This window comes from Triturus cristatus, chromosome 6 (genome assembly GCF_964204655.1).
Source record: "Triturus cristatus chromosome 6, aTriCri1.1, whole genome shotgun sequence".
Taxonomy (NCBI): domain Eukaryota; kingdom Metazoa; phylum Chordata; class Amphibia; order Caudata; family Salamandridae; genus Triturus; species Triturus cristatus.
In genome coordinates, this window is record NC_140589.1 from 1,266,517,365 (window position 1) to 1,266,532,270 (window position 14,906).

At 43.6% G+C, this 14,906-nt stretch overlaps 1 protein-coding gene across 2 annotated transcripts in view; it reads right to left on the reverse strand.

The window, feature by feature from the left end:
- The window catches only part of SNX9 (sorting nexin 9), a 730,362-nt gene that overhangs the window by 93,241 nt on the left and 622,215 nt on the right, over positions 1–14,906 (reverse strand). For both annotated transcript variants that reach the window (XR_014963143.1, XM_085612219.1), the window contains one exon: positions 7,615–7,691. Coding sequence is in view for 1 of the 2 variants with exons in the window: in XM_085612219.1 (XP_085468345.1) it covers positions 7,615–7,691 (77 nt within the window). In the remaining variant the exon portion in view is untranslated. The remainder of the gene's footprint in view (positions 1–7,614; positions 7,692–14,906) is intronic.

Consider the following 14,906-nt stretch of genomic DNA (forward strand, 5'->3'; position numbering starts at 1 on the left):
TGAAGCAAGAGATGGCAGCGAGATGAACTTTGATGGATGAGTGAGCCAGCCCTGCTTTCGCTAAAGAAAGAATGTAAGGAAGAACTTCATGCGGTGCAGAAGAAAGAGGGTGAATGCTCCTGCAGGAACAAATGACAGAAACACTTCCACTTTAGCCAGTAGGTTTTGTTTGTACTTGGAGCCCATGCCTGAGAAAGTACGTCTCTACATTCTGTGAAAGGGTCAAACCGAGAAATTCTCAGTGCTCAGGAGCCATGCCAATAACTGCAGGGATCGAGGATCCGGGTGCCAGACTTGGCCCTGGGACATTGTCAGCAGCGAAGGAATCGGCTGCAAAGGAAGTGGACATTCCAGGGAGAGGAGATGCAGCTCTGTGAACCAAAATTAGCGGGGCCACGCAGGAGCTATCAAAATCATCTTGCAAGGCTCCGCCTTGAGCTTCCTGAGAAGTCTGGGGATCAGAGGAATGGGGGGAAAAGCAAAGACAAAGGCACCTGACCAGGCCATCGAAAGCGCATTCCCAATGATCCCGGATGGTGAAGCCTGCTTGCGTAGAATCTGCATTTCTTGTTCTCCGGCGTGGCAAAGAGGTCTATGGACGGCCTGCCCCCAGGCGAAAAACATTCTCCAGAGTGGACTGGTCTAGTTCCCATTTGTGGCCGACTGATTTCAGTCTGCTCAGCCTGTGCGCCGTCTCGTTGAGAACACCTGGAAGATGCTCCGATTTTAGCGATATCCCATGCTGGATCGCCCATTCCCAGACTGTCTGAGCTTCCATTGACAAAAGACCATACCTGGTACCTCCCTCTTTGTTTATGTAATGCATGGTCGTCGTATTGTCTGTTCGTACCAGGAATGCAGACTGCTCTATCCGCGAATCGCTCTGAGCTCCAGCAGATTGATATGTAGAAGACGATGTTGGGGTAGCCAACGCCCGCTAACGTGAAGGTCTTGCAAGAACGTTCCCCAGCCTTCCAGGGAGGCATCCGTGGTAATTATTTGAGGAGCTGGGGTGACCCTGAAGGAGATGCCCTGAGAAATGTTTTCCTCGCTCGTCCACCATTATGCGGCGTCCCTCATGGACACGGTAACGAAGATCTTGTCATCGAAGGACCCATCCACTTGGCGCCACTGCAAGTCTAGCTCCTCCTGGAGAGGGCACATCCGTAACCTGCAGTGAGGAATCAGAGGAATGCAGGAGGAAATGGACCCTAGGAGGGACTTGTAGAGGCGAACCGAAAGGGACTGCCTTCTTAGAAGTCGATGGGTCATGACCATCAGCTTTTCTTGTCTCTACAGGGACGAAAAGGCTTTGTTGAGGGATGTGTCCAGAATGGCCCCCAGGAACCGAGCTGTTCTGGATGGGCACAGAGTCGACTTTTCCGTGTTGAGAGTAAGACCCAGATTGTCAAAAAGGTGTATGCACCCCGTGAGTGATTCCTCTGCCGCGTGCTTGGAAGGAGCCTTTAGCAACCAGTCGTCCAGGAAAGGGAAAACCTGATGCTGTTGCTTTCGTAGAAAAGCTGCCACAGGAGCTAGTACTTTTGTAAAGATCCGCGGAGCAGATCTGAGTCCAAATGGTAGGACCTTGAACTGAAAGTGGTCTTGGCTACTGTGAAGCGAAGGAACTTCCTGTGGGCTGGATGGATGGGTACATGAAAGTATGCGTCCACTACATCCAATGTGGCCATGTAATCTCCTGAGTTGAGGAGTCGAAGGCTGCCCTGAAAGGAAACCATTCGGAACGAGTGTTTGATGAGATAGGCATTGAGCTCTCTCAGATCTAGAATAGGGCTCCACTTCTCCAAGGTCTTCCGCACTAGCAAGAACCTGGAGTAGAAACCCTCTCCCCGTTCAGAGAGAGGAACCGGCGCTATCGCCCCTTTCAGGAGCATTTGATGGACTTCTAAACGCAGAAGCCGAAGAGGTTTTGACTCGGTGGAGCGAGGGGGCTTGGGAGGCGTTGCATGGACAAACTCCAGAGTATGGCCGTATTGAATGATATTCAGAACCCAACGATCCAATGTTATTTGTTGCCAGTTGTGGAAGTAATGTGAGATTCTGACCCCCACTGGTGTTACAGGAGGAGAATGAACAGTAGTTAGAGCCAGCAAGCCGCTATTGACGCTTAGAGGAGTCCTTCCCTTGGCGTCCTTGTCGTCCTCTGGTGGTAGATCTAGAAAAGGAGGATGATTGACCCTGCCGCTGCTTATATAGAGGGCGGTAAGATTGAGAGGCTGATGCATATGAAGAATACCACTGTTGCTGGTATCCTCCTCTGTAGGTAGGAAGGCCTTTGCCTCTGGCCCCACGAAAGTCCCTAAGGATTTTGCGGTCTCTGTGTCTTATTTAATGTCCTGGAGCGCATCATCAATGTGCTTCCCAAAGAGCGCCTCTCCATCGAAGGGAAGATCCAAGATTTTGTTTTGGACCTCTGGACGAAACCAGGTAGCTCGAAGCCAGCCTTGGCGACGAAGGACAGCAGCTCCCGCTAGGGAGCGGAACGCAGTCATTGCAATGACCATTGCACAGTCAATGACCTCTGAAGAGGTTCTCTCTCCCTCCTGCAGAATCTTTTTCGCCTCAACTCTAGCATCTTCCTGCAATTGATCCAGATAGGGGGAAAGGTCACACCACATCTGTCGATCGTAGCGACCAAGTATTGCCAAGGCGTTTGGTGCCCTGACCATCAGGCTGAACATGGAGGAAAACCTCTCGCCGGCGTTATCCAAGCGTCTGCCCTCTTTATCTGGAGGTGTCGAGGGAGGAGCTGATGGATTTTTGGTCTTTCTTTGGGCTGCCTGGGAGATGACAGAGTCCGGTTTAGGCTGTCTGACCAGGCAAGCCGGGCTATCCTCATGGGCTTTATATTAGACGAGCCCGTCGACGGAGTCAGATTTGAATGAGTCGAGGACTTTGACTGTACCTCTGAAGTCTTCGTCGACGGAGTTGTTGATAGCGTCGGCGGCGGATGAATTTTCTTCACAGGTTTGCCATCGGGAGGAACAGATGATGGCTTTTTGAAGGCTTTAAGACCTGCCGGAGGAGAAGATGGAGGAACTGAGCTTGACTTCCTCTCTGATGTCACTCCTGCTGATAGTCCTTCCCTCACCTTTACACCTCGGTGAGGAGATTTGCTAGGACTGCGCCTGTCAGACCTATGAAAGGTCTTTTTTAAGGCTTTTCTTGGGCCGTCTTTAGAAGGTGAAGGAGAAGACCTACCCCTTTTCACAGACCTCCTGGAAGATGAAGCAGAGGAGGCCTCATCACTGTCCCTGGAGACTGGCTCCTTCATTGGCTTCTGGAGCAAAGTCAAGAGACGCCCCTCACGGTCTCTCAAAGTTTTTTTTTTTAGAAGGTACGGCATACCTTACAGTCTGCTGGCTTATGCTCTGTGTACAGACAGTAAATGCAATCCTTGTGCTTGTCCTCCACACAAAGTCTCTTCTTAGAGCAGGTTGCACACGTTTAAAGATGGCTTTCTTTTCCTTGTCAGACATGTTGGCACGTAGTCTAAGCAGTTGTTGAAGAAAAACAGGTGAAACAACTGTAGGAATAAGGTTGATAGAAAAAAGCTGAGCAGCGCAGGTTGTTCATTTTATTTAGTCTCTTTTACAAAAAGAAGTGGATATGTTACAAAACTAGAATGGGCCTCGGCCTAGTTTCTTATTTTGTAATGGTTTCTATTACTATTTTATGTATACCGGCGACTCCCATCTCGACGACGGGGAATGATTCAAGCATGGGAATCTATGAAAGTTCCAATACTGGAGTAAAGGAAATCTAGGTAATCATCTGCTATAATACCATTACCTCATAAAGCAATTAATTAGATGTATAATACCCTTTTGTTGATACCATCATTTCGTTATAGCCTTTACTTCATTAATTGTCTATAACTCTAACTATAATTCTAACTTTCACACTTATACTAACTGTAACGCAAACCTTTATCCTAACCTTGATGCTAACCCTAACAGCAACCTCAACATTTATTGTTAAACAATGCAAAAAAACATAATTTAACGGCAAATAATATGAGCATGAGTGCTGAGGTAAATAAAATGAAGTGAAATGATAGTAAATTAAAGAAGATAATTGTACAGAATGAAAAAAGACGGACTTTGAAAATAATTCCCTGAGGTGGCATGGAACTTCAAAGTCAGCACATATTAACATCTGTGCTGGAAATGTGGACCTTCCCAAATTCTAAGGCTTCCTCCAGTTGCAGTCAATCAATACGTTTTTTTAAGACTGAGAATTAGGTGGAGGAGGGCAAAAGCGAAAGATGGGTTTAATCGGCCTAGAGAAAGTCAGTCTCATACAATTTACCCACCACAAAAATAAAATAAGTTACAAGAGCTTCAAAACTGACAAGACAGATGACAGGTTAACATAGAGGAACTATGTAAGAAAACCCTTTTGGGGCAGGCAAAGCCTGCTTTTACCCCACCAAAGGAGGATAGTTGGGTGTTTGAAGTGAGGAGCGATCATAGGCACTACACAAACCCTTGCAAGGGAGAAAGACTCTTTAGACAAGTCAGGCACAGATACGCTGTAATACCTTTGGATAAGAGAGAACTTTTGCAACACCCTTACCTGTGGAGGAGCACAGAAGAATTGTTAATGGTAGGACGTGAAAAGGGCCAGATGTATTATGATACTGGTCATAATTTGTGACCATTATTTGTGCAATCAGTAGTGAATTTTGCAAATTGACCTATGTACTAACAGGTTGGTTTGGAAAATTCTGAATTTCAGTGGCACAATATCACTTAAGTAGGTAATATTTATTAGGTCGGTCACAAATTGTCAGGCCAATCTAGGGAAACACTTTTGGAAGGGTTACAAAACTACTGCACTTGGGTATGGCTCAAAACGACTCATTACAAGGGGTGCATAAAGAGCCTTTTCGGAATAAGGTCCGAAGTTCTAAGGCAACAGTTAGTTTGGTGGTGAAATGGGCTCACCACAAAAAAAGACGAATGCAATTGGTACACCAACAGGTGCAGAATCACAGAAAGCAGAGATTACATGGGCATACAAGCTTGGAGACAGTCCCAAGAGATGGCCTGGTACTGAGCTCCTAAAAGACCCCAAGAATCATGAGCTTAGCAGAACCTTCAGGCCTGAAGAGAAGGCTCATATGGTAAAGGGCAAGATCAGCAGCAGAACAGACAAGGGTAAATGCAAAGTCTCTGGATGCCTTGGGGTTCCTGCAAGTGCAATCAGAAGTCAATGGAGAGGAAAAAAAAGAATTGCATGGTCATGTGAGGCTTTGGGATTCAATATATAGATAGTTCCATTAAACGGGTCTCCAAAGCCCATCAAACAGCCCACAGCATACCGCTGGGGCAAAAATGGCATCAGAGATGCATATGACCAGGAACAGGGGGGCAGTCTACAGTATCTTACCTACAGTTGTATGGCATAAGACAGTGCCCCCTCCCTAATGTTCCATCCTGGAGAGAGTAGTACATGCAATATAAGGAAAGGTAGTCCATTCAAGATGTTCTTAGAAGACTCTGCATTACCTACTGTAGACACAGGTTGTACCTCAAGTCTTAGAGGCAAAAGGGCACAGCGGAAGAGTAGGTGTGGCTAAGATGGTCACAAGGACCAAGGGTAAGGCCCTAAGCCTACTGTAACGACGAAAGAACACACCGTCAAGTTTGATGTCAGACCCGAAAGAACCATAGGCAAGCGCTGAGACAGGATCTTGAAAGATGCCTTTGGAAGTTGCCTGGAGAATGGGTTCAAAGGGCATCCCAAAAACAAGGCTGAGTAGTCTGCCTCAAAGACCACCTTGGAGCGTCAAAGTTTGGTATTATGCGTTACAACGTAACACAGTGTGCAGGCTCCAATGGAACCTTGAATGAAGCCAGGTCTAAGTTAAAACTGAAAAAAGACCTGACCTTGAGCCCCCATAGCTATCATCAGGTTTAGCTAATTACATAGCTCTTAAAGATAGCTAGTTAGAAATGCACTAGTAGGCCACACCAGGCGCGTCAGATTACAAGACTTTAAAGAAATGCTATTAAAACATTGAGAAGCCATGGAATTAGATATCACAGATGATGGTTCGGAGAAGAGTACTATACGCTCTTATAGGACAGTAGAGGCAGAGAGAGGAAGACTTTGCTGTGTTAAGCTTGGATGGCAAACGAGACACGTAATGCGAGTGGAAAAAGGAGAAAAGTATTGCAACACATTTTCTACCTGGAGGAAAATAAACCCAAAAAATGTCAAGAGCATGTCAACACTAAGAAGTACCCAATAAGGAGGAAAAGTTCCAAAAAGAGCTAAAAGATGTCAGAGCAAAATATCTTTAAGTGCAACTATGAAGAGAGGAAATGATGATTCGAAGCGAAAAGGCACACTAATGCAGTTTTTTTAGATTAATGGGTGTCCCTGATTTTGAAAAGGTTTCTCCTTTTTGTTTGCTGTTGCAGTGTAGATAACGTTGCATTGTCAGCACCCAACATAACCTTTGAAGCCACATGTCACCTACAGTTATCAAGTATGTGCTCCAATGTGTTAGTAGTGCTGACATCATTGCCAGGAGTAGGTGGTATACAATCCTGCCTCTGCTTGCATGTAGTGAGTAAACTGATTCTGCTAATGTGCCTTGTAGTTTCACTTTGGGTCATCTCCCTATTGCGAACCATTTGATGTTAAGACATTCCCCAGAAAAGTTGAAACCTGGGGCAGAACCACAAAGTATGTGTTCCAAGTACCACCTTCCCCACAACCCTTCCAGCTGCTCTCCGATCTGGTCGGACCTATCTGAAGTAATTTGTCAGTGGTGTAGAACATCCATACAGAATTTTAAGCAGTGTTACTCTACACTTGCAAGTGTTGCCAAACTGTTTGGTGTCATCATGACATCCTGACACTCATCTAGCTAGATCCCCATTTCATTTCTCAAAGATCTTTTGGAGATTAGCCTCTTACCCTGCTCCAGCACAGAGAAAAGCCTGCATATGTTGGATATTGGGTATTTTAAAATGCTCAATGGATGTAGGTTGTCTAATCGCTCTATCCTTCCATTTTTTAACCTAGACATTCAATGAGTTTTGCGTCGAAACCTGCTGGCTCAAAAATCCCAGGTTTCAGGGAGAAGGGATGGGTGGCCAGATCAATGCAACAAGGTCTACAATGAAACAGAACAGTAACCATCCAGATGTTGGCCAATTAACATAAAACATACATATTTCTATCAGTAAATCATGCTATAGATTATTCAGGATGTCTCAAACAGCCTCTACAGCTAAAGAAGTAAAACGTAAAAATCAGACATGGATATCTCGAACACCAATATGAAAAGGGCAATCTTTCAAGAAGACTGTTAGCAGAGGGGGAAAAAAAGTAACTCAATAAAAACCAGAAAAATCATATCAAAGGACATATAAGTAAACAAAAAGGCAGAACTGCACATAAAAAAATGTGAAAATATGCTTTTCTAGAACATGTCTGATGGGGGAGCAACTTATTACTGTATTTTTCTATCAGTATTTCACACAGGGAAGGACTTCAAGATCCAGGTAACACATCCATTTTAATTTACATACATTTTAAATAAAGCAATAAGGACATGATTCATATACATCTGACCTGCTCTGCTACTAGATTGGCTATTTCTTCATATGTTTTCCCTGCTTCTGTTATGGCATTATTTAGATCCGTTTCACCTGGAAATAAGAGCAAACATTAATTAGGAAATAACAATATAACAAAGAAGATTTCTGTACCTAATGTTATAAAAGAAATAAAAAAACATCTGTTAACTCACAAATTCAACTATGCAAACACCTATCTGCAATGTAAGTGCTATCCAAAGTTATCGTACTAGCAAATGTAAACTGATTAATCAAGCACTGGCAAAGGCAATGGATCCTGGCTCTATAATGCTCATGCATTGATGGCAATATTGCAATGGGTTTTCTATTAAGAAACCCATTTCAAAATTGCTGCTGATGCATGCTCATGTGTTATGATACATCTGGTTGCTTGCATCATGACATGTGTGTCCCTAATTCTTGACATGTGCGAATTTCAAGCGTAGTGACGTGGCAGCCATTTCAAATTTACCATTTTAACATGGCAGACATCCAAGTTAGAACAGAAAAGGGGGAAAAAAGAAACTTTGTAGCTGCTGAAATCCTGTAAATAAATTTTAAAAAAATGCAAAACCGGACTTAGGATGAGGAGCTAGGCGAGAAGCCTACGTGCATAAAAGGAATGCACTGAGGCCCACAAAAACAAGCAGCAGAGCACTGCCATGGAGTACGACATACTAAATAAAAGAGTCTCATCAAGTCACAAGTGAAAGACTACAACTTATCCAAACAGAAGTGTGTGACCAAAGTGCTCCTGGGAGGGACAAACAACAATAGGGAAGAAAGACACAGACTAAAAAGCAAACACCTGATAGACAACAAAACTATACAATCTGGAGCAAGAGGCTGATCCAAAGCCCCCTCCAAGTGTATGCTTATGTACTGGAAACAATAGTCTTTGGCAACAGGTAGCTAAACCTGTCAATAGCAGAGACACAAAAATATGAAAGTTGCACTAATGCGGATCAGCACCAAGTAAGTTTTTTTTTTTCCCAAATCAAACAAAGCTTTATTCGATTAAAAAAATAATCATAAAAGCGCAATTCCAGTTCATTACAATCAAGGGCAAAAACACATAAATCTATTAAATAAAAGATGACTAGCCTCAAAATTATGAATGAATTTTTACAGTACAGTTTCTAACATAATAATAGTCTTCCTGCATTTAAAAACAGACTTTAAAAACAATGTAACCGATTAAGTTATAAGCTCTTCCCCCCAAAGATTGCATAACTAAAAAGGCTGGACGACATTGTTTCATCCCTAATGTTCTGAGCACTGGAACTATCCACCGTTTCCTCTGGTGGATATAGAATTTGCAGAAAAATAAAACATGCATGGTAGATTGTACGGACACACCATCACAAGGGCAATTAGACAGTTGCCTAGACCAGTCATCAGTTTTGGGAAAACTGAATAACCTGTGCACGATAGACATCCTAAAACGTGTTAGTAAAAAATCTATCAAAATCAAGAGGTACATATGTTAAGTAAGGCTGTATCTTGAAAGTAATAAGAATATTTTTGTCTCCCCGAACTGAGATTTTATGAGTCTCTTTATTTAGTCTTATATTTTCGAGATAATGCAGACAACTAAGTTTCAATGTTTTCCTATTTAATTTAAGCAAACTGCTGGGGTTATCGAAGTATTCTGGATGACCCAATTTTCGTGAAAAATCTTTGATATGCATAAGCCATCCTATATGAGAAGCCCCATCTAACACACAGCAGTCTCTAATCATTTGACGATTTAAACTAGTCTGTTCTGTGGTCCATATATGATGCCAGAGGAGGAATGGTTGAATGCCAATAACATCTTCTATATATGGTAGTCCCAGCTCCATGTGACAGTTAAAAATAGAAGTGCTTGCTGGGAGAGCAAGCAGGTGTCTAAAAAATCTATTTTCAGACTTTTGCATTGAAGTCACGTCTACATAACCGCAGATGCCAGCTCCATAGGTCGCAATTGATACGCACTTGGCTTTGTAAATGTGGAGTAATTCAGTGGGGGGATGTCTGCCTAGTTTTTTACTAAAATTACTTAGAGCTGTTAAAGCCTTATGGAACAACATTCTTCGAGAATTCACAGACTTTGACCATAAACCAGAGCGATCGAAAAGAACCCCCAAATACGAAAATGTGTTTGTACAGGTTAGACAGTTCTCTTCAAGGGTAGAAAGACCGGCTCCTTCTGCTCCCCTGGCCACATTTTAAAATAAATGTTTTTGACGAATTGACTGAGTCCCAAATTAGACATAAAATTAACAAAACTATTTAAAACCTTCTGGAGACTATCGGGGGTGCGGGCCATAAGCACCGCATCATCAGCATACATTAACACGGGAAGAGGGCTATTCCCTACCCCTGGCAGGTCCTGGCACTCCTTTTGCAGAGTCAAATCTAAATTGTTAATATACAAAATAAAAAGAAGGGGTGCCAGGACACAGCCTTGCCTTACTCCTCTTCCTACAATAAAACGATCAGAGCACTCACCCCCTGTCTTAAAGCGCACCAGGGCTCTTGCCTCAATATAAAATTCACGCATTAGGGAGATCAAAGGTAATTCTACTCCTAGCTTCTCTAAAATCAACCATAATTTGTTGTGGATAACGCAGTCAAAAGCCGCGGACAAATCCACGAAGGCTAGATAAAGAGCACCCCTTTTGGCCTTGGTGTATTTGGTAATAATTAATTCCAAATTTAGGCACTGGTCTATCGTACCCAGGCCCTTTCGAAAGTCATATTGAATATTACTAATGATGGAATGCTCGTCTGCCCAAGTCTGTATTCTGGATAAAATTACTCTCCCAATTATTTTGACAGTGGAATCTAGGAGCGAGATGGGGCGGTAGCATGCAGGATTGTGCCTGTCCCCCTTTTTTAAAAAATCGGGACCAGAATCGATTCTCTCCAAGTAGCAATAAGACCAGTCGATATACAGGCATTAATAACATGAGTTAAAATAGGTCCCCAGAAGGCTATGTTATATTTAAAAAGATCCACAGGGATGCCATCTGGCCCTGGAGCTTTACCACTCTTACTTGATCTAATTGCCGCCTCAATCTCTTTCAAATCCAATTTAAGCTGTGAATGATGGTTAACAATCTGGGATTCTATCCTATCACCCTCCAAGTCGCTAATACTTGATTCGGGGGAAGGAATAGAATATAGTTTAGAATAGTGGTCCACCCATTCCTTTCCAGTTACAGCTATCTCTATACTTGCCCTCCCTGTATCGGCTAAGAACGGGGCATTAACCGCTTTCCAAAGCGCTGAGGAGTCTTTCAGTTCAGATGCGGTTCGAAGATTATTCCATGCCTCCTCCCTAAGCCTATTTTTTCTTACTTTCAGAGCGTTTCGGTATGCCCTTCCTCGCTTCTTTTATTCTATCATTGTTTGGAGGCCTACTGTGAAGAGCAAGTTTGAGATTAGAGTGTGCTTTACTGCAACTGTGATCAAACCACCCTTTGTTTACAGTAGGTTTCCTATTGGAGTTTACATGTAAGAAATTACCTATAGATTTAGATAGGACGGAAAACCCCTCCACTATCTCAGATGCTATATGACCATCCCCTATGCATTTATTAATGGATTCACTGCAGTTGCATATGATCATATTCATAAGTGAGTCTGGGTCTATTTTTTTCCAGCTCAGCATGTAGCCATTTTGTCTCGTCAAAGTGACATCTTTTACACAATAGATAGGGGAGTCTTTTCCTGTAACTGATTTGTGATTCAACTTGACTCAAATGCTTTGTGGAAAGTGATCACTAAGGGCAATATCATGAGTTTGGAAATTTGTAAGTCTAGAGGCATGTCTTGCTGAAATTAAAATAAAATCAATGGTGGAAAAAAGTCCACGTCCGTTAAAAGTTAGACTAAATGGGGCCGAAAGACTACATAAGGCATTTCCAAATCCCAAGTCACCAGTTAGCATAATATCGTTTAAAGTCTCACCTGGACCAAAATGGTTAAAATGAGGGAGGTTAGTCTCACAGTTATATCCAAGGCCGCATACTCCAGTATCCCAATGTTGACAGAGACTAATATTAAAATCTCCGCCCCAAATTATAAATAGATCTTTACAGGATGCCTCCTGGAACTTGTTAACATGTAAAGATATCGCCCTCAACATTTCAGCCTGATCTTTGCGCGGAGCATTATTGTAAAAATTTGCAATCAATAAACTAGTAGATCTATCCAGGTCGGCCCCTATGATTTGAAAGTGACAGTCAGTAACCAGTATTACTATATTCGACAGGTTTGTATGGTAGGCTATGTGGGTGGAAAGTCCACCCATTGCTCTCCCACACGTTGATGCAACTGCGGGCGAATAAAATGTCTTGAACCCATTAAGATGGATCGCATCTTCAGACCATGTTTCCTGGAAGCATAGTATGTCAAACCTAAATGCAAACTCTGTCCACTGTGGATTCACAATCTTAGACTTCAGGCCTGCAATATTCCAGAACAGTATATTACAAGTATGATCTATAATGTTCTCCTTTGCCACGCTTATGCTTGGTTCTTCTGCGGTGACAAGACCCGCATTAGGGGATGCTATTAAACCATTTTCCAAACTAAGAACAGGGTTAACCGTCATACTTGGATTGTTATCAACTGTTTCCAGAGCTATGTTATTTGGGACTGCAGGAACGGCTTCGCTGGCGTTGTTCTGTATAGCTAACTCTGTGATTCTATATGGATTTACCATGTCGTTTGTAGAACCCAAAACATTTAGTCCCTGTACAAATGGGCTCATATCTACGGTAACTACACTGTTCAGCAGGTTCGACCCCTCTCTATTCTTAGGGCGTCAATCCACCTGGTCCAGATGAGTGAAAAGGTCATAGCGATTCTGCACTGGAACTTTATAAAGTGTATGCCTCGTAGGGTATTCCCTAACCTGTGAGTATGAATATGTAATATTAGGGGGCTGATGAAAGAAACCCAACAAAACCACATTAATATCATGCAGGGAAATAGAAAACGAACCCGCCCATGACAAGATGTGATGGACCAACTCTATTGAGTTGAAAGTTAATATCACACAGTCCCCTGACATGAACTTCTTACCCTTTCCTAACCAGCTAACTCTTCTGGCCATCTTAAAATTGCAAAAAAGATTATCTGAACCAGAACAGTGATTTTTTCCTTAATGTGTCCCAATGTTCTATAGCCCCGGCACGTAGTCGCGGATCATTAGCCAGGATCACGATATATGGGGCCACCGCCGGAGGGAGGTCCAGAACTGTCTTAGATTCCACAGTTAAATTGTAATCAGATGCTGGAACGTTTGACAAAGGACCATTGTATATTCCTGGATGATATTTCTGTTGTTGGTCTGGCCTAGGGGCAACATCAGGACGGAGAAGAATACCGGTGTTTGATAGATTTGGTGCCTGAGTTAAAGTCCTCTTTGCAGGATCTACAGACGGAACTGTTAATTTAGAATCTGCCTCGGTGCCTGCCTCGTTATTAGTAAATATCTGATTTTGTCTTGTTGAAATCATACTAATACTAGGGGTGCGAATTGCCTTTGCATGCAAGATGTTTACTTGTCCTTCAAGAGCAGGAACCCCACAAGGAGGTACTTTAGATATTGCAATAGCCGACTGGCAAATTTTCAGGTGACTTGAAAGTGTAGCTTCCATGGTACCCACTCTTTTTGCAAGGTCGGATAATGTTTCACGCAAATAGGAATCCAAAATATCAAACTTGTTGTTTAATGCCGCCAGATCCTTTGAAGTGTTATGCGATGGACCTTTATTAGTGTTGTTCCTACGGTTTCGCAAGTCTATCACTGATTTGGTCTTTTTAGAATTTTTATCCCGCACAGTACTAGAAATGCTGTTAATAAAGGCAACTCTGCCTTCTTGTTGTTTGTGGGGGGTATTAATTAAGTTGGTTTCATGATTAATAGTGTTCCGCATTCGTTTAGTTGGAGGTTGAGGGCCACCGTCTAATTCCGGGTCATGTGTAGTAATGTGCTCAGAGGGGTTTGCAATGCACCCATTGATGGTTGCGCTGGGTTCCAGGGTTTCAGAGATGTTTAATGGAGGAATAGAAGACTCCTCCCCCATATCACCCTCTACTGCTGGCCCAGATCTCTCGATATTTATAGCCTCCTCTACAGATGAAATCTGCTGCTCTATGGCCCCCATGGCTCCTGACAAGTATTTCAAAAGAGTCTGGTGGCTCCCCCCCCCACCCTCCTAATGGGAATTTTTTGGACACATAGTTTTCCTCTTCCCCATGTCTTTATACAGCCAAAGGGATCACTGTCAATCAATTGATTGCAGAATTAGGATGAAATAGAGGCCAGGCGGCGCAAACTTACCCGTTCCCTTTATGTTTTGCAATGCCTTTGTAAGTCAAAATGCTCCTCCGCAATACAACCAAGAGCTATGGCCCAGCCCAGCCTACATCGGCCTATGACGGGCTAAGACGGGCCCGTCTTGGCCCGGCCTTGGTCCGGGCCTAGCCCGGTCCTAGCCCGGGCACGCTCCGCGTGTGTCCCGCGCTGCGGGACTGCTTCTCCGGTTTTCTCGTCCCTCCAGGGACTGTATCTAAACTGCAGTGTGTCTTGGGGGCCAGGGGCCGTGTGCAAATCAGCAGAGCAGCAGGATTGAAAGGCGGTCTCCCGTGCTGCGGGACCGCTTCTCCGGTTTTCTCGTCCCTCCAGGGACTGTATCTAAAGTGCAGTGTGCCTTGGGGCCCAGGGGCCGTGTGCAAATCAGCAGAGCAGCAGGATTGAAAGGCGGTCAAGTAAGTTAACAAACTAGGTATTGGACATTATCTAGATTATGACAAACTGTAAATACTAAAGCTTTCATTGGAACATAGGCTTTAATTTTTACTTTAAATTCATTGGGCATGAGTAATGTATGTAAAGGCGTTCTTTTATGCTAAGGAATATATACATCCAACGTGAACTAGCACAGGTGAGCGGACAATTAGGGGGCGGAGCGGGTCTGAACCATGAACAAAAAGGAGGCAGGACTTACCATCAGTTGCTGCAAACTTCCTGGATACTTGGGCGCTGAAGAAGGCAGATGACATGCCGAAATGCATTCGCCAAAAACCAATAAAGTGCTTCCTTAAGGTGAACCCCCTGTGTGGCCTCTGCTCTCTCGTTCGAAGGAGTTTGGTGTAATATGAATCGCGTCGGCCAGAGACGCGCAACAGAGGCACCCGCATCATAAGATGGCCCAGATCTCACTGGCTCTGCTGTGGCAGCTTTGTTTGTTTTCCAAGGTATTGGATGTTCTGGGCCCACCACGGCTA